Source organism: Macaca mulatta, chromosome 20, assembly GCF_049350105.2.
Source record: "Macaca mulatta isolate MMU2019108-1 chromosome 20, T2T-MMU8v2.0, whole genome shotgun sequence".
Classification (NCBI taxonomy): Eukaryota; Metazoa; Chordata; class Mammalia; order Primates; family Cercopithecidae; genus Macaca; species Macaca mulatta.
Window position 1 is genome coordinate 52,392,760 of NC_133425.1, and position 26,614 is coordinate 52,419,373.

Sequence of the window (26,614 nt, forward strand, 5' to 3'; positions counted from 1 at the left end):
GTGCCATTGCACTCCAGCCTGGGCAACAAGAGCAAAACTCCATGTCAAAACAAAACAAAAAACAGTCAGTGGAACTTTAAATATCTGAGTTGGAGAAGAAAGCCCGGACTTGCTATTCAGTCTATATTCCTTGCAGAAGGAAATTCAGTCTCTCATGGGCCTTGTAAGCTGACATTTTATGTATTCTTATTTTATTGCAGTAATAGTGGTCTAATAAAATAACCAAACATGCTATAAACCCTTATGGAAGTTCACCCAAATCTTGAAATTGCTCAAATTTAAAAATTTCTCTGTTCATTTTCTGGGCTTTATCAGTAATGAACATCTCTTTGCACTTGAAAAAATCCTTGAGGCGCTCTCCGTGTGGGCACCACAAAAGGGAGCTAATGAAAAGCAAGTCCACACCATCTGATAAGCCCAGAGGCTCTCCAGGTACTGGCAGGATTTCTGTTGTGCTCATCTGAAAACAGTATCTTACTTCATCCTTCCTCATTTTCTCCATAAGTAGTTTTTTACCTTTGTACTAATTTTATCCAAGAGAAGTTTTTAGAAGAGGTCATTCATTTGTTCAGAAATTGGCAAGAAGGTTTGGGAGAGGTTCAGGGAGTAATTATTTTACTTACAATGAGCTGAAGCAAAGTAATGGTACAACTTATACTTCTGTCTTCTTAGAATGTGGATACTTCTCCATTGCACTAACTAAAGTACTAACTTTAGTACTAACTGAATACTTAATAGTATTCTAATACTTACTGCAATTCTTACTTTATCTTCAAGCAGATCCTTTATTGATTAACTGCTTTATTATATTTTCTTTACTCTTTCATTGCTTTCTAGCTGTTGCTTGTGTCTTAGCAATGGTTTGTCAGCAACAATGACCATTCCTGATGTCACTGCTCATTTTGTGTTGATGTTATTTTGATTTGGAATGTTGGCTACAATTTCCTATTAATTTGTATGTATTGTACATATTAAAATGAGAGATGATACCTCATTTTTGTAGCACCCGGCATCTATTTTTGTGTCATACCAGATACCTTCTGGTAAATGTCCAGCCTGCAGTAGATGCCTCACTTTTACATTTTGATATGGTGGATTGCTGGTTGGTCTGTTTAATGGAAAGAGACATGAGATAGTCTCTTGGGTTTTGAAGGCCATGAAAACATGACTATTGCTTTGTAAGCCCAAATTAGATTCTTGTTTATTTAACAGGAAATTTGTATGTTCATCAATTCAGACTTTATATAACTGTCCAACTGTCCAATCGCTTATGTGCTATAGGTGGGAAGGACAGAACTGTGAAAGAACCAGTGTGAGCACTTTTTTGCCATCTGACTTTCCTGGATAAGGTGGATACTGAAAATTTTTTTTTTTCCACACAGACTCTTATTTATTGTAGTTTTCACTTTTGAGAACAAATAAGCCAAGAGAATTTGGCCATTTGGCAAAAACAAACATCCTTTTGCTCGCTGCCTTTTTCTACAGTAGGAATTAGCTACCATGTGTATTCTGAAACCAAGAGTCTGCATGATAGGTAAAAATAAGGCAGTTTCATGCCTTTCTTGACCTGAGCCATTTAAGAGCCACCTTGGCTGCCAGGTCCTTGAGATGTGACTACATGTTCCTTAGGAGAATCAAGTTAACCAGATGTTACATTCTGGGTTGTTCTTTGCCAGGATACGTTGCAAGGCAGCCAAGCACTTTCTCTGTCAAAGATGGAACACATGACTGGAGATACTGCTTGGGCAGATGTGTGGCATTTATTGTTCCACAGCAATAATAGTAGCACTATTTTGGAATACTATGGTGTTGACCTCTAAAGCAATGAGTTCAAGCTTTTAGACTGTGACTCATACACACACACAATTACATATATATAGTTGAAACAAAAGTTTCACAGAACAGTACCCATACCACATCTCTGTTGCATTTGTTTTATTAAAAAATGCTGTTTGGGCCAGATGTGGCAAGAACGTATAATCCCAGCTACTCTGGAGACTGAGGTGGGAGGATCACTTGAGCACAAGAGTTTGAGGCTACAGTGAGCTGTGATTGTGCCACTTGTCTCTAGCCTAGGCAACAGGATGAGACCCCATCTCTTAAAAAAAAAAAAAAAAAAAACTGGTTGATTTCATGACCCAGTTGTGAGTGTTGAGTCATATTTTGAAAACCGCTGTTCTAGAGGAATGCCAAAAACTTGACATTTCTTGTTTCATTTCTTTCCTATGTAATGTATGGGGCGGGGGGTGGGGGGAGGAATAAATGTGCAAGCATAAAATGCCAGTTTATCTCACCTTGATTTGCTGTGATGAGAGATGGCATGGAGAGTGGAAAAGGGAAAACAATGGGTCACAAAATTTGGGTTCTGAGTCTGAACTTGGCTACATATGAACTGGGTCATCTGGACATAGAACCCCACAGTGCTTTTAAATTGGTAGAAGCTTAAGAAACCATTTGGTACAGCTCACTCAACTTTTAAACCTCTGTTAAGGATATACTTCAAAGTATGATCCAGTTAAGTAGTATTGAGAGCTTTGGGTTAAAAATGAGGGCTAGAACCAGATGTGTGTAACACGCTTATACTTGACACAACATAATCACCATTTAAGTGTTAGCTATTATTAGTACGCCATAAGTATTCTCTGAGCCTCAACTTTATTGTTTGTAAAGGGGAACCTGATGATTAAAACAGATTTAAGGAAATTTTACTCTCCTCCTGGGTTCCATCCTTTTAGAGAAAGAAATTTTTTCTTTATTTTTGCTGTTTAGAGGTTTACCCTTCCATAAGTATCTCAGAAATAGTGGGTCTTGAGAGTCGGAACTATGTTTGAATGTTGCCTCTGCCTCTTCCTGGTCGGGAATTCTTGCTCAAGTTAGTTAAATGTGAAAATCTCAGCTTCTTACCTGTAAAATGAGGCGGGGGCGGGGCGAGGTAGGGGAGAGTGGGGTGATCATGTCTGTTCTTTCATATTGTTAGAGGATTAGCAGTAATGTCTTTGAATTGTCTGGAGCAGTGTCTGGCCCTTAATTGCTTCCTGAATGGTGGCTATTATGTGTTACAGAAAGCTGAAAACCAAAACACATTTGAGGAGCCAGTTAGGCAAGGGTCTGTTTCAGCACACTGGCAGTGAGGAGCAGTACACAGATGGGGAAGTCAGGAGGAGTTAGTTTACCTAGCTGGCCTGCAGATGTTTTTGGGGGTGTTCTTTATTGAGCTGACCCACAGCAGAAGGATCAGATGGGGGACTGTGAGCAATTATAAGTGCTTGTTGATGGGAATGAAGGGATAGCAGTGATGGGGAGCTCTGAGGGTCATCATTAGATGCTGGCATCTACCAGCAGGAGGTGAATTGTTGGGCTTTTTCTGTGCCCAGGGGGCATCTTGGTGGCAGGGAGCCAGTTCATCCTTCAAGTTCCAGCTCCCTTCTCCAGAGAACTCATTTTCCCATCAGCTATACACGTACATCTCCTGGGTGAGGCATGAGAGGCGTCTCACAGGAGGAGGAGTTTGGAGGGAAAGGAAACACGTGGGTAGGAAAGGGAAGTCAGGAGATCTGTGGGGCACCTGGACTGAGGCAGGTGTGGTTCTGCCTAACTTTTTAGTTCTTTAATTCCAGTGGGCTGTTACTTCTCCTTGAGTTGTGGGTTCTTTGAAAGAAACTAACTGCCACTAGATGGCACACAGATCCTAGCAGTATTCTGGTGTATAAGTTACTGTTTTATACTTTGGGAGGCTGAGGTGGGCAGATCATGAGGTTAGGAGTTCACAACCAGCCTGACCAATATGGTGACACCCTGTCTCTACTAAAAATACAAAAATTAGTTGGGCGTGATGGCACATGCCCATAGTCCCAGCTACTCGGGAGGCTGAGGCAGAGGAATGACTTGAACCCGGGAGGCGGAGGTGCAGTGAGCCGAGATCGCGCCACTGCACTCTAGCCTGTGCGGCAGAACGAGACTCCGTCTCAAAAAAATAAGTAAATAAAAATAAATAAATAAATAAATATATATATGTATATATGTTACTTAAAAAATTGTTTTGAAAAGACAGACCACTAATGTGTTTTTTTAAAATAAAATATGATGTATAACCTATTTAGCACTTCATTTTAGAAAGGATGAAAAATTAAAATTCAAAATCTATTTTGTGAGCTCAGTTTGTGCTTAGAGTCCAGTTTTTGAAGTATGTAATGGTTAATGGTCTTTGTTTATATGTGGGTGAGGTTTGACTCACACACATGCTTCATTTATCGAGAGTTGTAAAATGTAGCTTTATAGTAAATATTTTAAAGACTGGAGTAATCTATCCCAAAGCAATAATGTCTTTTTTTCTTCTGTTTCATTCTTACTTGAAATTTTATCTCTCAGAAATTTGGGAATTGCATTTCTTGCAGAATATTATTTTGCTTTTCAACAAATGCGTCTGGTCATTGCTTTGCATTTGTGTTGTAAGTGTGTGAGAGTGTGTGTGTGTGTGTGTGTGAGAGAGAGAGAGAGATATGAACATGGGTGCCATTAAAAGAATGGGATGGGCTAGTCATTGACTGGAAAGAACAGAGGAAGCCCAGAGAAGGAATGTGACAGAACATCAGACTTAACCCAGGTCCCTCCCCTCCCCATAACCAAAAAGAAAATATTAGACCAGGCTTTGTGAGGCAGTGGTAATCCCCTCCCCTCCCCCACTACTCCCAAGCGTAGCTTGTTTGGACAGTCAGCAGCATAGAGGCAGGCAGCCACAAAAAGGTGCCACAGAGCACAATTCATGACTATTCATTGTTTGGGAGCATTAGTCATTGATAATAGTTTCACAGCTTTGTTTATGAACTGTGACACTAAAGCCTTTAGCTTTAGCCACATTGGAGACCACTATTGAAAATGTATTTATACTAAAGGTTTGTTGACTTGACATAATCATTTGCTATGAAAGGTACAAACAAGGCCCATTAAAATCTGCCATTGTTTTATGTCTGGGTCCCCTGTGATGGCCAAAAGCAGGTAGGTGGTGTCAAGCTGCCGCACCCTTCTGAATGGACCATGTGGGTTCCTAGCTTCATGTGCTCTGGTTTATTGATGTCATTACCATTAGGCAAATGACCGATGCCATTCCCCATTCCACCCCAGTTATCAGTATATGTATTTAGAGAGTCTTCGTGTTGTGTCCTCAGAGCTGCCTGAGAGGCTATGCTGGAGGAGTCTTATTTTTATTTTTATTTTTATTTTTTGAGATGGAGTCTCTGTTACCCAGGCTAAAGTGCAGTGGTGCGATCTCAGCTCACTGCAACCTCTGCCTCCCTGGTTCAAGCGATTCTCCTGCCTTAGCCTCCCAAGTAGCTGGGATTATAGGTGCCTGCCACCACGGCTGGCTCATTTTTGTAGTTTTAGTAGAGACAGGGTTTCACCATGTTGGCCAGGATGGTCTCGAACTCTTGACCTCAAGTGATCCACCCACCTTGGACTCCCAAAGTGCTGAGATTACAGGCGTGAGCCACCACGCTTGGCCATGGAGTCTTTAAGAGGGAACTATTTCCTGGGCTCCTGGTCATTGTCCCTGTCCATCCCAGTGCACTGCCCAGGTTTTGGGGTGTGACAGCACGTGTTGGGGAGACTTAGGCCAATATGTAAGGAATTTGGGAAATCTATAATTAGTAATGTTTTATTTAAATGTACATCCCCAGTATTATCCTGCCTCCGAACCCACCTCCCCCACCTTCTTAAAAAGACTAAACAGAATACACTGAAGTGCCACATAATGATGTTTTGGTCAAGAACAGACCCAAATATACAACAGTGATCCCATAAGATTACAATACCATATTTTTGTTGTACCTTTTCTATAATTAGATACACAAACACTTACCATTATGTTACAATTGCCTGTAGTATTCAGTACAGTAACGTGCTGTACAGGTTGGTAGCCTGGGAGCAACAAGTTATACCATATGTAGCTTGGTGTAGTAGGCTATACCATCTAGGTTTATGTAAGTATATTCTATGATGTTCATACAACGATGAAATCACCTAGTAGGAGGCTTTCTCAGAATGTATCCCTGTTATTAAGTGATGCATGACTGTATACTAAAACATTACAGTTGTTAAATTACAATGATCAAAAACTAACCGTAACAGTAAGTTTCCAATGCAAGAAAATGATGGTGTTTTAATTTAGCTTGTCATTTTAAAAGCTTTTGCCAAATTCTTCTTTGTATTACGTTTTCCCAAAGTTTCTTTAAAAAGCAAAAACAGAGCTGGGCACAGTGGCTCACACCTGTAATCCTAGCACTTTGGGAAGCCAAGGCGGGTGGATCACGAGTTCAAGAGATTGAGATCATCCTGGCCAAAATGGTGAAATCCCGTCTCTACTAAGAATACAAAAATTAGCTGGGCATGGTGACATGCGCCTGTAGTCCCAGCTACTTGGGAGGCTGAGGCCAGAGAATCGCTTGATCCCAGGAGGCAGAAGTTGCAGTGAGCCGAGATGACGCCACTGCACTACAGCCTGGCAACAGAGCGAGACTCCGTCTCAAAAAAAAAAAAAAAAAAAAAAAGCAAAAACACAAGGCTGGGTGCAGTGGCTTACGCCAGTAATCCAAGCACTTTGGGAGGCAGATCACTTGCAGTCGAGCCAACACGTTGACCTCATCATGGCCAACATGGTGAAACCCTGTCTGTACTAAAAATACAAAAACTAGCCGGGTGTGGTGGTGCACGCTTGTAATCCCAGCTACTTGAGAGACTGAGCAGGAGGATCACTTGAATTTAGGAGGCAGTTTACAGTGAGCCGAGATTGTGCCACTGCACTCCAGCCTGGGTGACAGAGCGATTTTAGACATGTATAAATGCACCAGTAGTGGCATGCTTGTACCTTGCATTGGAGTGTAGGTAGATCTGATTTGTAAGGTAACTTGAGTTCTTCATATTACAACTAAGACTTTGATCTCTACATGTCAATTGATGGGTCATCTTCCTTGTTCCTACTCAGCCCCCAACCAGCCCAAGCTGTGGAAAAGAAACTGCCCCCTTGTATGAAGAGCAAGGTGTTGGCAGGGAAGTGCAGTGTATATATCTGTCTGTCTGCAACTGTGGCTGTCAGAATAGTGTCTCAGCCCTTTTCCTATTGGATCTCGGCTGAAGCAAATAAGGACAATGAACAGCAGCAAAGAGATCATCCTGGGCATCTCTTTCGTTAATAGAAGTCACCAACAGATCTAAATCTAATCGATTCTAATAATAGAGCTACATATATTGAGCCTTGGGTCAATAACTTGATTACATTATCTTATTTTTTTACAAACAAGTAAGCTGAGGTTTAGGGAGTTTGGGTGACCTGGCTAAAGTCCTGCTACTAGTAGTAAATGGAGACACTAGGATTTGAAACTGCCAAATTTCAAAGCCTATCCTTTTGGCCATTGTGTTACTGTGTAGTTGCATTTTGCAGGCATTTAACCTGTTTATATTAAACTAGACTTGTAGGCTGTCTTTTCACCCTACCTATATTAAACGAGCAGTGGAGCAGACCTGAAACAGACAGAGCACATGGCAAAACCCTGGAAGAAATGCGTAAAGAAAGGATTTTTAGAATTTTCCAGACATTGGCCAACAAGCGAAAAGCACACAGACAAATGGGCGATGATGATGTCCTCAATGTTAGAAAGAAATTAATATAAACCAACAGAGAAATATAGACTAAGGAACAGTTAGAGGAACTGTGACTAGCTCCATCACCAAGGCTGTATCTGCAATATGAGCCATTTAGGAATTTTGAAGGACAGTCTTGATTTTCCACTTTTTACATGTTTACAGGATATAGAACCCCACGCTATTGTTTCATGGGAACTTTACTTTCTAACAATCGTCATGTGCTCCCAGAATGGAATAAACTAAGAAACATCTGTAAAAGTCATCTATTTTGATGTTTTCAAATTGGGAGAGATTTGTGAGGTGGAGATAGGTAGCGTACTAGATACCATTATGGTTATCGTTTGTCTCTCAGTATACTTTTGATTTTTTGAAAGTTAGTTTTAAGTTGTGTTAATTTTTCCCCCATTTGTAGGGCTTTCTGAAGAATGAGAAGGACAATGCCCTGCTGTCTGCCATTGAAGAGTCCCGGAAGAGGGTAAGAAAATTAACCAAAATGTAGATGTATACAGATGAGGGCAAGAGGGTTGGGCGTGGTGGCTCACACCTGTAATCCTAACACTTTGGGAGGCGGATGTAGGAGTTTCGCTTGAGCCCAGGAATTCAAGATCAGCCTAGGCAACATAGTGAGACCCCATCTTTACAAAAAATGCAAAAAATTAGCTAAGCATGGTGGCACACGTCTGTGGTTGCAGCTACTCCGGTGGCTATGGGAGGGTTGCTTGAACCTGGGAGGTAGAGGCTGCAGTGAGCCAAGTTGTACCACTGCACTCCGTCCTGGGGGACAGAATGAGGAGTGAGATCCTGTCTCAAAAAAAAAAAAAAAACCAAAACCAGATGGGGGCAGCAGTATATACTAGGGGAGTGTAGTGTAGGATCTGGAAGCTGGAATCTCTCACATGCCCAGTTCTCTCCTACAGAGAGAGTTCTACAGGAACCATTTTTTGAGAAGAATACCATGCTTTATAACTCTGTATGTATTTAGTGACTGCAATGCATCTGAGACACTGGACTGGACAATTAACTATTAATCTTAAAATGGAAAGACCAGAAAATTATTGGTTTCATTGTTATTGTATAAATGGTATTGTGGTTTCTACTGAATCAGCAGTTCAGAAAAGCAGCTGTGATCGCTGACAGTTTCCTTCAACTTATTTTCCTTTTATTACACAGTATTGAGTGGACCACCTTTTATATTAACAATTTCTCCAAGTTCAAACACACACACACACACACACACACACACACACACACACATAAAACTAGCTCCATGCTTGAAAAGATGGTAAATAAGTTCACCTAAGAGCAGCCATTATATGTGCAACAATATTCTGCAACAAGCAGTCGTGCAAGATACTCAAAGATTGTTTAACATGTGAGTTATCTCCGTTTATTTCTGACAAAGATCCAAATATCAAAATCTTTCTATAACATCCCATTATAGTGAAAGAGATTTTTGGGCCCTTGGGGCCTTATGGTGAGAGAGAAGAAAGGCTAGTTGTCCTGTGGAATTGGTTATAGAAGTGCAGCTTTCCCCAGGAAGGAGGCTGGCAGGGTACATTCCATCAGCTAGCAGTAGCCCTTTCTGCAAAGGGAGTAGGCTTGAAGTGAGACCTCTGTTTTGCTGTTTACTTATTTAGTTCTTATATCCAATGAAATTTATTCATTAGTTGTGTAGTTCAAAAATAATAAAGTGAAAAAAGTGTTGCTTCTCAGTGTGCTTTATTAAAATATTCTGTGAAGGTGAACATGTCTCAGTAGTACTGAGGAGAAATAGGGCTCGTTATTTAAATGACTGATATGTTTCATTATCAAAATAAAATTCCCATCATGTGCAGTGGCTCATGCCTGTAATCCCAGCAATTTGGAAGGACAAGGCAGGTGGATCACTTGAGGTCAGGAGTTCGAGACCAGCCCAGCCAACATGGCAAAACCCTGTCTCTACTAAAAATACAAAAATTAGCCAGGTGTGGTGGTGCACACCTGTAGTCCCAGCTACTCAAGGGGCTGAGGCAGGAGAATCGCTTGAACCTGGGAGGCAAAGGTTGCAGTGCACTGAGATCGCACCACTGCATTCCAGCCAGGGCGACAGAGCGAGACTCTGTCTCAAAAAAATAAATAAAATTCCCAAAATTTCATTAATTATATTGTTGGTGATAGTACTTAGTCACAGATAGAGAGAAATTCACTTGATTCAGATCTGAAAATATTTTTAAAAGGGTTTTCTTTTGGTTCACACATTAAGTGAGTTACCAACATTGATTCTCCTGCTGTAAAGGACCAATGAAATTAAATTAGGATTGTTGAATGCTACCAAGCTTCATTAGTCCATTTACCCCGCAGAATGTGTTTCTGGAATTGGCAGTCTCTGAACATTGTGCCATACTGAGACTAAATTTGCAGCCAGCCAAAACATTTAGGTGACATACCACAGTGCAAAATGTGTGCATATGTGTTTGTGAGGGAGGCATTCCAGTGTTGGGAGCCAGCCTAGGGGGAGACCTTTGACCTGTCTGGACACCAGGAAACTGCCACTGAGCAAGAATCATTTTCACACAAAAAGTGAGCAACTTTCTGGTATTTTTGTGACTGTTTTATGTTTGAATAACTTGCCAGTGTCCTGCTGAAATGCCAAGAAAACAAGCTACAAAACCACAAGTGTGTCCTGTCTTTCCCCATTTGGCACATCCCAGCAAAAACGGAACAACATTATCAGAACATATGCAGTGTTTCTAAAAGCCAGCAACAGTGCAGTAATAAACGGGTGTGAAGTCAAAGCATATTGCCCTCTTCCCTTTATGAAAATGGGGTTCAAATGCTCCCCACCTGCTCTTAATTCAGCTGCCCAATTCTTTCCATGCTTTTTTTCTTGTGTTCAAAGAGAAATATTTTCCACACATAGTAACTTGAAAGATTCAGATTTAATTTATAATAGTTTCTCCACTGTTTTGTCATTTTTTGTGGTTTGTTTTTGCCTTCCTTTTAATTTTTAGATTTCTCCGTACTCTTCCAGTTTATCCTTTTTCTTTTCCTTTGAGTTTCTTAACACTGTTTCCCACCTCACCTTAGACTCTCACTGCCCTCCTCTTCTCTTAGTTGTTAGTTGAGCAGTTCTGTTGATTCTGTCTCATTAGTTAGCATTAGTTAGCAATGCTTCCTCTAGTTAGCATTCTTTGCACTTTAGTTCAGTGGTTCAGATGTGGATATAAACAGAATAGGTTGGAATGGGACAGATGGGTGACTAATCATCCCTGATTAACCCACAGATTGAATGTTCCATTACCTCTAATGTAATTAAGATAAGCTGGGGGTGATGCAATTAAGGGAAGAGAATTTTGATATTGGATCATTTATTTATTTTTTGAGACAGGGCCTTGCTCTGTCACCCAGGCTGGAGTGTAATGGTGTGATCTCGGCTCACTGCAACCTCCATCTCCAGGGTTCAAGTGATTCTCCTGCCTCAGCCTCCTGAGTTAGCTGGGATTACAGGCATCAGCCACCACGCCCAGCTAATTTTTGCATTTTTAGTAGAGATGGGGTTTCACCTCGTTGGCCAGGCTGGTCTCAAACTCCTGACCTCAAGCAATTTGCCTGCCTGGGGCATTTATTTTTATTTGAAACTCCTTATCACACTAATGGTAAATAGAACTACAGCAGTGTTCATTCAGGTTATGAGGGTGTTTCTAAATGAGTAGCCTGGCATACTTTCAGATACATCTGAGGATTTGAACCCAGAAAGCTGATAGTGTTCAAAGCACTTTCAAAGTACTAAGCAGGAGTTCTTGGCACACAGGCAGGCAGCCCAATTAACAGGGAATGGTTAATTCCTACTGTCGTCATTCTGACCCTTACCTGATGCTGAAAGTCTGTCTCCACTGTCCTCTTCAGCAGTTTCTGTGGGTGGTACATTGTCTGTTTTCTTTAATTGCCTTTGCTACTCTGCCACTGTTGGCCAGAGGTCTTGTCCTTAAGAAAAAGACTTAGTACACTTTGTGGTGCGCTCACTTCGTGTTGCAGCTCGGTAGGCTGTATAATGTATCAACCTTCCCCTGCCTCCTTCTACCCTACCTGATCCTCTTGCCCCTGGTCCTCCATTTGACCTTGCTGGGAGAGGCTAGAGGCTGAGGAGGCAGTTGGTTTGACCACTATGTGGGAAAGTTTTAGACAAAATTGTGGCTCACACTTGTCTATTCTTTCTGGACAACTTCTAAGAAAATTATCTCTTCCCCTCCACCCCACCTTTATGTTCCATCATACTTCTCTTCATTTAAAATGCATAACTTTCATGTTTAAGTTTACTGGTGTGAGCAAGAAGCAAAGGTTTTTCTCTGGGTATTTTTCAGCTCAGGCTAACTGACTGGAATGGTCCATTCTGCCTGACATCTCAGTGAAAAGAAAAAAACCAGTTGGAAGACTGTTTTTAAAGTTTGTGATTATCGTTTCTCCTGTGTCTGCAGAATATGTATTAGAAAAGGGTCCAGCAATGCACCAGCCTTCTTCCTAATCATATGTCTGTGTGTGTGTATGTCTGATGTCCTTTTTTCACATTTTAATAAATATTGGTCTAATTCGAAACATCCCAATTGTAGGAAGAGTATATGTCTGTGATTTTTCTAACAGTTCCCCAAAGCTCATGCATATCAATATTATCAGTATAAATTATCTGGGTTGCCAATAATAAAGCAGGCATTGCTAATACTCATTCCCTTATTGTTGCCTAATTAGATGCCAATCTGAATGTAAATGAAATGGCTTTTTGAAAAGGCTTAAGCTGATGGGAAACCTGGTCTGCCAGTTGAAGAATAATAGGCTAAGAATAGTCATAATTCAATATATCTGTGTTATTTTAATTCTCAGATTTTTTTTTGTCATCTTCCTTATTCCCTCTCCTGCCCCCTCCCCAGATTTCCTTTCTTTTTTCTTTACCTTCTGAATGCCTTTATTTTGGCAGCTACCTGCAACTACTAGTAGACAGTGGCTTTTCAGTAACTTTGAGTAGACTGGTAGGCAGTTTAATCCCAGAAGGCTATTTTTCTTTTGCTGGTTTACTTCCTTCTATGAAAATATTAGTGTTTCTTTAAAAAATAAAATAAAATCACTGGGGCCGAGTGCAGTGGTTCACGCCTGTCATCCCAGCACTTTGGGAGGCCAAGGTGGTCGGATCACTTGAGGTCAGGAGTTCGAGACCAGCCTGGCCAACATGGTGAAACCCTGTCTCTACTAAAAGTCTTAATACAAAAGTTAGCCAGGTGTGGTGGTGCATGCTTGTAATCCTAGCTATTTGGGAGGCTGAGGTGGGAAGATGGCATGAACTCAGGAGGCGGGGTTTGCAGTGAGCTGAGATCGTTCCACTGCACTCCAGCCTGGGCAACAGAAAAAAAATGTATAATAATAATAATATAAAACACTGGGAGAAACTTTTTTTTCCTTTTCTTAGATGTTTATTATATCGTAAGATACTATTGATTTTATAATCCATCATTATTTTATATGCTACAAAGAAAAATTACTGCTATGATATACGATCTAATTTCAGAGCTTATATAAAGATGTTTATATTAGTAAACACATGGAAAGATGCTCAACATCACTAGTCATTAGGGGAACATAAAACCACAGTGAGATACCACTTTACACCCTTTAGGATGGTTACAAGCAAAAACAGGGGGAGAAAAAAAATATATATATATGGTTTTTATGTTTTTGTTTTCTGTGACAGTCTTGCTCTGTTGCCTAGTGCAGTGGTGCAATCACAGCTCACTGCAACCTCTGCCTCCTGGGTTCAAGTGATTCTCATGTCGCAGCCTCCCAAGTAGCTGGGATTACAGGCATGCACCACCACACCCAGCTGATTTTTGTATTTTTAGTAGTAGTAGGTTTTCACCATGTTGACCAGGGTGGTCTTGAACTCCTGACCTCAAGTGATCTACCTGCCTTGGCCTCCAAAAGTGCAGGGATTACAGGGAGCCACCTTGTGTGGCCAGAAAAAAACGTTATTAAGTGTTGGTGAGGATGTAGAGAAATTGAAAACCTTGTGCACTGCAGGTAGGAATGTGAAGTGGTACAGCCTCTATGGAAATAGTATGGAGGTTCCTCACAAAATTAAAAATAAAATTACCATGCAGTTCCACTTCTGAGTATATACCCAGAAGAATTGAAAGCAGGGATATTTGTATACCCACGTTTATAGTATTATTCACAAAAGCCAAGAAGTGGAAGCAACTCGGGTGTCCATCAGTGAATGAATGGATAAAGAAAATGGTATATTCATACAATGGAATATTTTTCAGCTTTAAAAAGAAAGGAAATTCTGACACTTGCTACAGCTCTTAAGGACATTATGCTGATTGTCTCTGGCCCATTTCACTCACAAAAAGACAAATACTGTATGATTCCATTTATGTGAGGTACCTTGAGTAGTCAAATTCACAAAAACAGAAAGTAGAGTGGTGGTTGCCAGGAGCTAAGAGATGGTGGTGATGGTTGCACAACAGTGAGAATGTACTTAATACCACTGAACTAGACACTTTAAAATGGTTTATATGAGCTGGGCACCGTGGCTCACACCTGTAATCCCATCACTTTGGGAGGCCGAGGTGGGCAGATCACCTGAGGTCAGGAGTTTGAGACCAGCCTGGCCAACATGGTGAAACCCCGTCTCTACTAAAAATATAAAAATTAGCTAGGCATGGTGGCGGGCACCTGTAATCCCAGCTACTCAGTGAAATAGGGTATGTTGCAAACAGTTGTCAGCAAGTTTATTTAATTTTTTCTTTGGAGACAAGGTCTTGCTCTGTTGCCCAGGTTGGAGTGCAGTTTGTTTTGTTTTGGGACAGGGTTTTGCTCTGTCACCCAGGAGGGAGTGCATGTTGCGATCACAGCTCACTGCAGCCTCGACTTCCTGGGCTCAAGTGATCCTCCCACCTCAGTCTCCCAAGTAGCTGGGACTATAGGTGCACACCACTGTACCCAGCTAATTTTTTGTAGAGAGGGTTTTGCCATGTTGCCTAGGCTGCTCTCGAACACCTGAGCTCAAGCAACCTGCCTGCCTTGGCTTCCCAAAATGCTGGGATTACAGTTGTAAACCACCACGCTCAGCCAGTAAATTCTTTAAAGATAATTTTTAAAGTAGATTGCTTTTTCTCTACCTGTGGAGAAGTGGTCGGTCTGGAGGGCTTTAGGTTTCTGTTGGGTCTTAAAAGAAACCATGTTTTTTTGTTTTTGTTTTTTTTCCTGAGGATCATTGTTCTCTGTTCCTTTCTGACAGACCTTCGGCATGGCTGAGGAGTACCATCGAGAGTCAATGTTGGTCGAGTGGGAGCAAGTGAAACAGCGAATTCTGCACACACTGCTGGCGTCAGGAGAAGACGCCCTCGACTTTACTCAAGAAAGCGAGGTAGCTTGAATGCAAAAGATAAACTACTCTTAATAAAAACATGAAGTCAAAGAATGCTTGTCTACTTGACTAGTATTTTTGGCACAGTGGATCACTGTCTTCCTCTTGAAACACTTTCTTCACTTAGCTTTTAGAATGCCACATTTGCCTGGACTTCCTCCAACATGTCTGCCTGCTTCTACTTAGTCTCCTTTGCTGAGCTTTCGTCAAATTCCCTGACCTCTATAGGTTTGAGTGTCCCAGGGCTCAGTCCTTGACCTCTTCAGTTTCTCTCTCAGTCACTGTCCTGTGATTTCATCTGGGCTTGGGGCTTTAAATACCTATCATCTCTATGTCAAAGAGTTTCAGATTTACGCCTGCAGCCTTGAACCTTAGTGCTAATTTATCTAGTTAATTTATCTAGCCAGTATTAATTTATCTAGTTGCCTTCTTGGCACTGCTTGTATGTCTCGTTGCCATCACAGGTTAAGTATGTCCAGAATTGAGTCATGATAGCAACTCCTTCCCTATCCTCCTTCTCTTCTCACAGAGTTCCCTATCTTTATAAATGGCAGTTCCAGTTTTTCACTTGCTCAAATCAGACACCTCAGCCTCTCTTTTGTCCTCTCCATCTTGCCCATTTCACACCCGGTCTCTTTCACATGTTGACAAATCCAGTTAACCCTGCCTTAAAATATACCCAGAATCCAACCACTTCTCATTGCCTCCATTTTTAACACTCTGGTACAAATCACTGTCATCTCTTGCTTGGATTATTGAATTGGCCTCCTAACTGTTTGTTGTTATTGCCCTGTAACAGATTACTGCAGACCTGGTTTGTTGAAAACAAGTGGTTATTTCTGGCTCAGGGTCTCTAGGCGCAATCAGGGTATTGGCCAAGGCTGCACTCATTTCAAGGCTAGATGCAAGAGGCATATACTCGCAAGGTCATTCATATGGCTGTTGGCAAGCCTTAAGTCCTCTCTGACTCTTGGCTGCAGACATCATTTTCTTTTCAAATGAGCCTCTATATTGTGCTGCTCAACAGCATGATAGCTTGCTTCCCCTAGAACAAGAGGGAAGGGGTCCGAGGGAGAGCTAAAGAGCCCCCAAGACAGAAACTATCATCTTTCTGTAACTTAAAAGTAGTATCCCACCTCTGTTGGTCAGAAGTAAGTCACTAAATCTAGCCTACACTCCAGGGGAGAGGATTATGCAAGGGCTTGACTACCAGGAGGTGGGAGTTATTGGGGCCATCTTAGAGGCTGCTGACCACTCTGGTCTTTGTGCTTTTGCTGTTGCACGCTGCTACAGTCTCAACACAGCAGCAAGAACACAACTTAAAGGACAGGTTAGATTGTGTCACTTCTCTGCTCAGAACCCTTCAGTGACTCTCATCTCATACAGAATGAAAACCAAAGTCTTCACTTTGACATGTGGGTCCCTACAGACCTAGTCTTGTTGCCTCTCCAAGCTCATCTTGTGCTGCTTTTCCCATTGCTCTTGCTGCGCCAGCTGAACGGGCTCCTTACAGGTTGCTTCAGCAAACCTGGTAGCCCTGCTTCTGCCTCTGGTCCTCTGCGCTTCCTGTTGCTTCTGCCAGGAATGCCCTTTCCCCAAAGGACTGCATGGCAGTCTCTCTCACTTCCTTCAAATATTTACGCAGTGCCATCTCAGACCTTCCAAGGCCCTGAAATCCAAATCAACCCCTTCTTATTCAACACTTTGCATATCCCCTTCTCTTGCTGTATTTTTCCTTTTGGCATATCCTTCTGTGTGCCATAGTATATGTTTTATGTCTTTATATTGTCTCTTTCGCCCATTAGAATGTAAGCTTATTGAAGATAAGGATCTTTGTTTTGTTTATTCCTTTATCTCCAGTGCCTGGAAGAGTCCCTGGAACACTGTAGATTCTCAGGAAATATTTGTTGAGTGAATCATTTGACTGTAGCTAACTTCATGCTAGCTGAAGTATTAGGGATATATTGAAACAGTGTATTTTAGAATGGTTATGTTAAGTAGCCCTTTTCTTAATTGCCAGTGTTAATTGACTGGCAGTAGTGCTAAGTTGAGATTTTTTTTCCCTTTTTAAAATTTAAAAATATAAGCAGTGTGGCCAGGTGTGGTGGTTCACGCCTGTAATCCCAGCATTTTGGGAGGCCAAGGAGGGCGGATCACAAGGTCAGGAAATCGAGGCCATCCTGGCCAACATGGTGAAACCTGGTCTCTACTAAAAATACAACAATTAGCTGGGCATGGTGGCATGTGCCTGTAATCCCAGGTACTCGGGAGGCTGAGGCAGGAGAATCGCTTGAACCAGGGGAGTCAGAGGTTGCAGTGAGCTGAGATCCCGCCACTGCACTCCAGCCTGACGACAAAGCGAGACTCCATCTCAAAATATAAATATGTATATATATGCAGTGTGGTTGTATGATTCAAATATTAAAGCACCTTGTCCCCAAATACCCTATTCTCTTCTCCCTTTGTCTTCCCCATAGGTAGTCACTATTAGTACTTTCTTGTGTAAATTTGCAAAGTGTCTTTATACAAGTATATGAGACTGTATATGCTTATCCCCATTCCTTCTTACACAAACATTAGCTACTGCATGCTCTGTTTTGCATTTTTTCTTTCTTCCCTTCATGTATCCCAGAGATCTTTCCTGAGAGGGATTTTGAGGCTACATCCAGGAGCAGCAAAAAAGAGTGTCTCACTTTATCTGTGATTTTTGCCTTGTGCCAGAGGGAGCCAGGGCTTGCCACACATTTACCACCCAGGTGTTGAGGAAGGACAGCCCTGGGCTTTTTCCTAGCTTTTCCAGTTCAGGGTGACTAGTTCTGAGGCTTTGTCCAAGTTATTTAATTAACCCTGCAGACCTTCAGGGTCTTTACTGATTGAAATGAGATTATTGGGGAAGATAGAGATAATGTAAAGCACCTGACCCATAATAGCAATTCCCTATTGTCTTTTAAAAAGCAGTTTCATGTAATTTAGAGGTGAAGATTTAAAATTATGTTACAAAAATTATGTTACAAAAATTATAGTGCTAGATGTTTTCAGGTAATATCAGTGCTTCCTGATAAATCTTTTTTTTTTCCCTCAAGTTATTTCATGAGTAGCTAAGATTCTTTTTGCACATCGAGATAAGAAAACTGAGGCTCAGAGAGACACATAATATGCTGGTAAGACTCAGGACGGTTGGCCTATGGACTCTTACTCTACTGAGGTCTAGGTCAAAGATACATAGGTTGGCAAAGGGTAACTGCACATCCGGTATCTATTCCTGGTTTGTTCCTGATTTAAACACCAAGGTTTTTGGTTTGGTTTTGTTTATTAAACTAGCCCCCAAATAAATAGATGCCAAAGTCATTGTGTTGGGAAATTGCTCATTAAGGACCCTGTCCCATATTTCTTAGACTTAAAGATTTCAGACTGAAATCAGAGTCTTTGGGAACGAAGAACAAATGTATAGTATCGTTGGTCAGCCTAATGTTTCTTTCTCAATTCTTTGTGAATCTCAGCAAATAATTAGAACAGCTCATGGTTTTATAAACTTCACTTTTTAAAATGGTGTTAATAGGTTGTGTTCTGTATTGGGATTTGGAAGTAATTATAAATTGATAATGGGATGTTCTTTCTTGATTGCTCTTCTCTTAAAAATAGAATAGTCTGTTTAGTAGACTCTTCTTACTTGACCTCAAGTCCCCTTGGAAGGGAGTTATCTATGCTTTTGCTGTTCTCTATTGTGACACCTGGCAGAGTAGATAGTTTGTAAATGTTGGCAAGTGATGCATATAGGTCTTTCTTCAGATTATCCAGGAAACTGCCCTTTTCTGGAATCTTACAGATTTTGTTGTTTGTTGTTTGAACTTTTTTCCTGATGTATAACGTATATATGGAAAAGTGTGCAGACGTAAGTATGCAACTCAGGCTGAGTGCAGTGGCTTACACCTGTAATCCCAGCATTTTGGGAGGCTGAGGCAGGAGGATCACTTGAGTCCAGGAGTTTGAGACCAGCCTGGGCAACATAGTGGGACCCCGTCTCTACAAAAAGAATTTTTTTAATTAGCTGGACATGGTTACATGCTCCTGTAGTCTGAGCTACTCAAGAGCCTCAGGTGGGAGGATCGCTTGAACCCAGAAGGTTGGGGCTGCAGTGAGCTGTGATTGCACCACTGTACCCCAGCCTGTACACCCAGCCTGGGCAACACAGTGAGACTCTGTCTCAAAAAATAAAAATATTTTTTAAAAGTGTACAACTCAATCATCACAAATGGAACACACCCAGATGAGGAAACAGAACATTACCAGCACCCCAGAAATCCTCTCTGTGGTCCTTTCTGGTCACTACCCCTATCAACAAGGGAAACCACCGTCTTGACATCCAGTATCATAAATTAATTTTGCCTGTTTTTGAACTTTACGTAAATGGAGTCATACAATATCTACTGTTGTTTCTAGGTGCTTTTATGTAACCTTTTGTATACTATTGGATGTACTTTTAAGCCATTCATTCTCATGGCTAAATAGTATAACTGCAATTTGTTTATCCATTCTAGTATTAGTGAACCTTTGAGTAGTTTCCAGTTCTTTTATAAATAGTGCTATTGTGAGCATTTTTGTGTTTTGGTGAGCACATATTTACATCTCTGTTGGGTACACCTAAGAGGGGAATGGCTGAACCAGAGGGTATGCATGTGTTCCGCATTAGTAGATACTGCCAAACTGTTTTCCAAAATGGTTGTATTGGTGTTGGTGTACCCTCCCACCAGCAGTATGTGAGAATTCCATTTGTTCCATATGTTTGCCACATGTGATGTTTCTGTCCATTCCAGTGTGTATGTGGAACCTTGTGTTTTTATAGGCCTTTCCCATATAATTTCCTTCAAAAGAATGAAAAGGTGATATCTTCACATGGATAGACACTTTGTCCACCCTCTTTATAGGAGAATACACAACGTAAAAGGCATAAAAGACAGGTTTTGGTATTCAGCAGGCTTTGGGTCCCCAAGCCTGGGCTTCCTCATTATGAAATATCATTTTTTTGTTGTTTTTTTGAAACAGAGTCTCACTCTGTCACCCAGGCTGGAGTGGAGTGGCGTGATTCTCGTGATCTTGTGATCCGCCCGCCTTAGCCTCCTGAATAACTGGGATTACAGGCATGCGCCACCGTGCCCAGTTAATCCTTGTATTTTTAGTAGAGATGGGGTTTCACCATGTTGGCCGGGCTGGTCTCGAACTCCTGACCTCAAGTGATCTACCCTCCTCCCCTTCCCAAAGTGCTGGGATTACAGGTGTGAGCCACTGTGTCTGGCCATGAAATGCCTTTCTTGAAAAACTGTTGTTGTAAGGAATGTAGAATACGTAAAGTGGCCAGCCTGGTGCCTAGCATAGTGTACACAATCAGCACATTCTAGCATTCTTTGTGCGATTGTTGGTGTTTGGTAAGATACACATTTTTACTTTAATCATTTTGATATGGATCCATCCCTTTTTAAGTGTTTTCCTTGATTTATAAAGTATCGTTAGGAATCAAAAAAATCTTTGCATATAAATAGAGGAGATAATTAAGGGAGTTTGATGATATCTAAAACATTCTTTTCTGGGCACCTTATTGTCAGGAATAAGGTCATTGGAATACAGAGTCATTAGTTAAGAAGGCAGTTTCACATCATTTTGAGCTGACCTTAGCACTTGAAGGAAAATGTCCAAATTTGGGTAATATAATATAAAGAGAGGCTCAAAGCTCTTTTTTTTTTTCTAAGCAAAAAGTACGCTAGGATATAGTGGTTTCTGAAACATGATTTTCCCCCATGCCTTCCAATAATAGGAGTTTTCCCCAGTTCTTTCTAAAGGAGACATTGGTAATATCTGTTCCTAGCAAGTTTTTTTTTTTGAGACAGAGTCTTGCTCTATTGCCCAGGCTGGAGTGCAGTGGTGCAATCTCGGCTCACTGCAAGCTCCGCCTCCTGGGTTCACGCCATTCTCCTACCTCAGCCTCCCGAGTAGCTGGGACTACAGGCGCCTGCAACCACGCCCAGCTAATTTTTATATTTTTAGTAGATACGGGGTTTCACTGTGTTAGCCAGGATGGTCTGGATCTCCTGATCTTGTGATCCGCCCGCCTCGGCCTCCCAAAGTACTGGGATTACAGGCGTGAGCCACTGCGCCCGGCCCCCCTAGCAAGTTTTAATAAAGGAAATGATGCTTCAGTAGCATAGAGTCAATTTGGGAAATTAATTTCCTTAGGATATCATTGGAAGAAAGGGGTATATTTTTTAGAGGAAAGTAGGAATTGAAAGATTGTTACTAACTCTTTAAGTTGTGGTGTGAATAAAAATGATATGCTTTGAAACAAAAATGAGACCCCTGGCTACGAATCCTCGCATCCCAGTTTTGTGTCTGCTTAGCGTGAGGAAGAACTTCCCTGTTGAGGCTTGCATGACAGCATGCAAGATTCGAGCAGTTTGGGGAATCCATGATGTACCTTAGCCAATTTTTAAAACAACATTTAAAGGTAAATTTAACCTGAGTGTAGTCTACTGACTGCTTTGTGATATTAGACATAGTCAATGGGCAATCCCTTAATGTATTGTCTGGAAAATGACTCAGCAAGAAACAGGCTCATTAGAGAAGCTGAACTGTGGCTTAATGAGTGTAGATAATGGTAACATTTCACACTATGATATGTGAACAGTGTATGTTGAACATAGTCGCTAATTTTGATAACTGTCTTAATACCATATTCCATCACTTCTCAGTCATGCATCTGTTTTACATCTCAACATCTCTCAAATCAGGATATGTCTTAAATTCAGTAGTATATCATTAACAGCATTTTAAAATTTCTTAGTGATACATAAAATGACAGTGTTTTACAATAGGTGGACTATTAGATGAAATGAAATACAGTAGAATATGAACTAACAGTTTGAAAACTGCAGACCATAGGATTCTGAACTGTATTTTGTGACTCCCTGGCAGTTTCCTTGGGGATGGACCCAGTTCACCTGTTAGGGGTTTGAGTAGGAGTTCAGGTATAGAAAGTGCTCTGCTGCTCTTTCAAAAAGATTTTTTAAAAACCTCAACTCAACAGGCCCTTGATTTTATTGTCGTGATGTATCATACACAAACTGTCTGATCTTGTGTGCTCTTCTGACAGTAGAGGAGTGTAGACCCACTCTGCTGCTCTTCCCATCCTGCACCCAAACACAACCTGTCAGTGATGCACACCCTTCCAGTTTCTCCAAGGTGCTTACATGCACATTTGTATATCTTATCGATTTATTATCACAAATAGATATTATTTTGTATATTCCTATAATTTTGCATTATGTTGTTGTACATATTTAACAACTTCTCCTAGATTGGTACACGTAGGTGTCTGTCGTTTTTTAGTAGTTATAATAGTGTTCCAGCCTATGTGTGGCTTAGGTATTCTTCTCATTTTGTCCATGGTCACACAGTCATTAGTAGGGTTAATAAGGTCACACAATTATTAGCTGGGTTGTGTTTAGGACCCTCGTCCTCTCTGGTCCCTGGTTGGTGTTTTTTTCCTGGTAGTACTGGACTTTTGCATACATATTTTAAAGCTAACTATTGTGAATTAATCGCCGTGTTTCCATTTTGCTTACATAAAGCCAAAACATTCCACTTAGAAGTTAAATTCTTTTCCATCTGCAGCATCATCGTATTTTCTTACTACCCTATATTCATTTTGCTAGGAGTGCTAGTTGCATTCCTTTTTTTCTTTTTATCCCCCACCTTTGAGACAGGGTCTCTGTCACCCAGGTTGGAATACGGTGGCGCAATCTCAGCTCACTGCAACTTCCGCTTCCTAGGCTCAAATGATCCTCTCGCTTCAGCCTCCCAAGTATTATAGCTGGGACTACAGGCGCACTCCACCACACCCAGCTAATTTTTGTTTTTGTTTTTTGTAGAAACGGGTTTCGCCATGTCACCCAGGCCGGTCTTGAACTCCTGGACTCAAGCGATCCACCTGCCCCCAGCCTCCCAAAGTGCTAAGATTACAGGCATGAGCCACCACGCCCTGCCTGCATTTCGTTTTTTCTAACTAGAATATGCTTTCCTTGGAAAAGATTTTTATGCATCCCTGGATACACTTTGTACGATAGTAGGTGCTTAATAAAAGTTTGCAGTTCCCTCCTGCCACTTTCTATCCCCATCCTGTCCTGGAATGGCTGTCTTGGGAACACCATGTACTCTGATGAGACCTTTCTCAGTTTGTACTCCCAGAGGCTGCTGTTTTTCCACATATATGTCTCCAGACTCCTGGGTGAGCTGCTTGTTTTCCTCTAAAAGAAGAAACCCTATCGTCTTCCCTGCTCTTTTGATCTCTGGCTCTCTGCTCCTGTCATCTTGTCTTGTCGTCCTTGCTATGGCTCCGCCAGACCCCACTGCAGAGAACCCCAGAGATTAGTGGCTTTCCCAGCCCTCAGGCAATCCCTGGCTGTGGAATTCCAGCTAAATATTTGCCGGTTCCTCTGTTCAGGAATGTGCAATCCTCTTGTGGATAATTGACTTTATGTGTGGTGAAATAGCGGCTTGGTCAAGGGCAACTGAAGGATAGGTACCTTTGAAAACAAGAGCATTAGGCAAAATTAATTTAAATGGAAATTTGAAGGCTGAAACCCAACTACTTTTTAAATGGATAATTTTAAAAATTAGGTTTTTAGCACTGGAAAATATTTCTCAAGGCTGTTCATGTATATTTAGCCACAACAACTGTGTCCTTGCAAAAATGCTTTAGTGCTGTTCTCCTTTTCATTTCTTTGTTTATTCTCCTTGACTAAGTTACTGGAATTAACGGGCTTAGTGCTGTGTCCTGTAAAAAGACTGTGGAATCTCCAGCTTTTGGATAGCTCTGTTTTAGAAAGGTGGCTGTCTTAGAGAACAGTCCTTAATACAGTGTTAATGGGAAGACTCAGAATGAGTCCAGAAGTATAAAATGCCCTGGCTGTGGAGGGGCTTCCATCAAACAAGGAATGTGTATTCATTGTAGAAAAATGAAATGAGACTTTCAGCCTACACAAAGTAAAATACTTTAGGTCATATTTCTGAGGTGTCCATATCTGTCCATTGTTGTTGAGCATAGGATTTGCTCCTGTGTTCGTTGTGGTGGTTTCTTTTTGTTTATAAAGTGATAACAGCTAGCATTTATTGACCATATGTTGGGCACTGTGTTGAGGTCTTCCACTTATTCCTCACAACAGTGCTGTGAGGTAGGGATTCATACTATTTTTGTCCCTATTTAACCTTCATCCCAATGCTATGTGGTGGATACCATTACCACCCCCCACTTTACAGCTAAGGAAACTGAGGCTTAAAGGGAGCAATATGCTCCAGGTCACATTGTTATAAGTAGTGGATCCAGGATTTCTTACTCCTCCTCCTTCTCTTCCCTCCTCCCTCCTCTTCCCTCCTCTACTGTTCTCTGATAACTGTTCTTGGAGAGTTACCCTGGGCTGCCCTGGCAGGCAGGATAGAGCAGTGGCAAAGAGTACAGAGTGTGGTGCCAGACTGTGGATTCAAGCCGCTGCTTCCTACTGAAGTGAACTTGGGCAAATTGCTTCACCTCTCTGTGTGCCTTTGTGTCTTCACCTGTAAGATGAATAAATAAATAAAAGTACCTACTACATAGGGTTGTGGAGTTAATAACATGGAAATTCAAACAGTGCTTGGCACATAGTAAGTGCTCATTAATAGCTATTGTTATTGTTGTAACCCAGTGGTGTTTAAATTTGTGTTTCAGGTAGGAATGCTTTCAGCTGTGAGTAGTGGAAACTTTGAGGTTTAGTAGCTTGAATAGGGGTGTATATTTCTCACCTACGAAGATGTCTGCAGGTGTGGAGAGTGTTGATGTTAATCCAGTTGCTCTGCAATGCCATCAGGGACCCAACACCTTTCTGTCCTGATACACTACCCTCTCTAGCACATCCACCTACTTTAGGTTCACAAGATGGCTGTAGGAGCTCTAGACATTATATTTGCATTCAAGGCAGAAAGAAGGGGAGAGAGCTGAAAAGTCATGACAGTCCCCCCGCCTCAGCCCTCCAATCAATAAAAGCAGAAGCTGTCCCCAGGTATACTAGCAGGCTTGTGTTTTCATCTTATTGGCTAGAACTAGGGTGTGCCATTCCTTGCTGTAGTAGATTCTGGAAAAGGATATATTCAGTGGTTTATAGGGATCAGCACATGAGGACCTATTGTTAAATGTTCAAGGAATTTGCAATATAGTTGATATCGCCTTGAATAGCTTGAAATCTGCCATGGTGGGAGAATTTAAACCACAGACACCAGCAAATGCTAGCCATCGTCCCTTTTCCCACGAGCTGGCTGTTAAAAAACATTTACCCGCACACTATTGGGTACATTTATTAGATTGGTGCAAAAGTGATTGCCATTGAAAGTAATGGCAAAACCCGCAATCACTTTTGCACCAACCTAATAACTCTAAATGCCAGCTTGAAAGGTGGCAGAAGGTAAAGATGTGAGAAGTAGGAATTGGGAATGGTCACTGGGCCAGCCAGCAGCATCTACCAAGATCAGCGAACTGTTGAAGCTCTTTTAATACCAGTGATAGTTGGAGATCAGAACTGAGGGGACCTCTCAAGATCATCTAGGATAGCCCCTTCATTTGACTAATGGGAATCTGAGGAGGTGCTTTGCTCCAGAACCCAAAGCCAGGGAGTGAAGTGGCCCTCCTAGAACCCAGGCATCCTTGACAGTCCAGTGTTCATTCTCCAGAACCAAGGGCTTCATACTGCCTTTCTGATAACTCCCCTTCCCTTTCTTCCCAACTCCTGGTGCATGCCCACTGTACTCTTCCTTTTACCAGCTTCATAGTGCTGGGAAGCTTGGCTGTTATCATCTCCATTGGTTTCACAGAAAGCCTAGTTTAAACTGATTTATTTTAGATTTTAGTGTATAGAACATTCAGCTTTTTTTAATAAATAAGATAAGCTTAAAGAATTTGATCTCTGCTATGCTACAGTACAAACTAATCAGTGGGAACTTAAGAATTTACCTAATTTTGATCTGTATTTCTTTACAGAACGAATAAGCTTAACTAAAGATGAATATTCTTTCTTAAAAAAGACTGAAACTTTTTTCATACACAGTCATGCACTGCATGTGTGATGGTGGCTGGCTTCATAAGTTTATATCATATTTTTATGTGCCTTTTCTATATTTAATTGTGGTTAAATATATACATACTTACCATTGTGTTACAGTTGCCTACAGTATCCAGTATAGTAATAGGTTGTACAGGTATGTAGCCTAGGAGCAATAAGCTATGCATACAGCGTAGGTGTGGAGTGGGCTAAACCATCTGGTATGTGTAAGTATACTTTATGAAGTTCACACAATGACGAAATCTCCTAATGATGCATTTCTCAGAACCTGTCCTCATTGTTAAGTAATATATGACTGTATTTTTATCTGACTCTCCTCTTCAGATTGTAAGCTCTTTGGGGACAGGCTTTGCAGGCTGGCTTGTTTTTGTTCTTATGGAGATGGATATACACACAGCTGTGCATGTGGCAGACACTTAGCAAATATTAACTGAATGAAGGTCCAACT

At 41.3% G+C, this 26,614-nt stretch overlaps 1 protein-coding gene across 13 annotated transcripts in view; it reads left to right on the forward strand.

The window, feature by feature from the left end:
* Nucleotides 1-26,614, forward strand: part of NUP93 (nucleoporin 93) — a 113,639-nt gene that overhangs the window by 58,618 nt on the left and 28,407 nt on the right. For 12 of the 13 annotated variants that reach the window (XM_077986169.1, XM_077986170.1, XM_077986173.1 and 9 more), the window contains 2 exons: nt 8,051-8,113; nt 14,903-15,031. In XM_077986169.1, coding sequence (XP_077842295.1) covers nt 8,051-8,113; nt 14,903-15,031 — 192 coding nt within the window. Of the gene's footprint in view, nt 1-8,050; nt 8,114-14,873; nt 15,032-26,614 lie in introns of all 13 variants that reach the window. The other variant, XM_077986174.1, reaches the window with a different exon arrangement.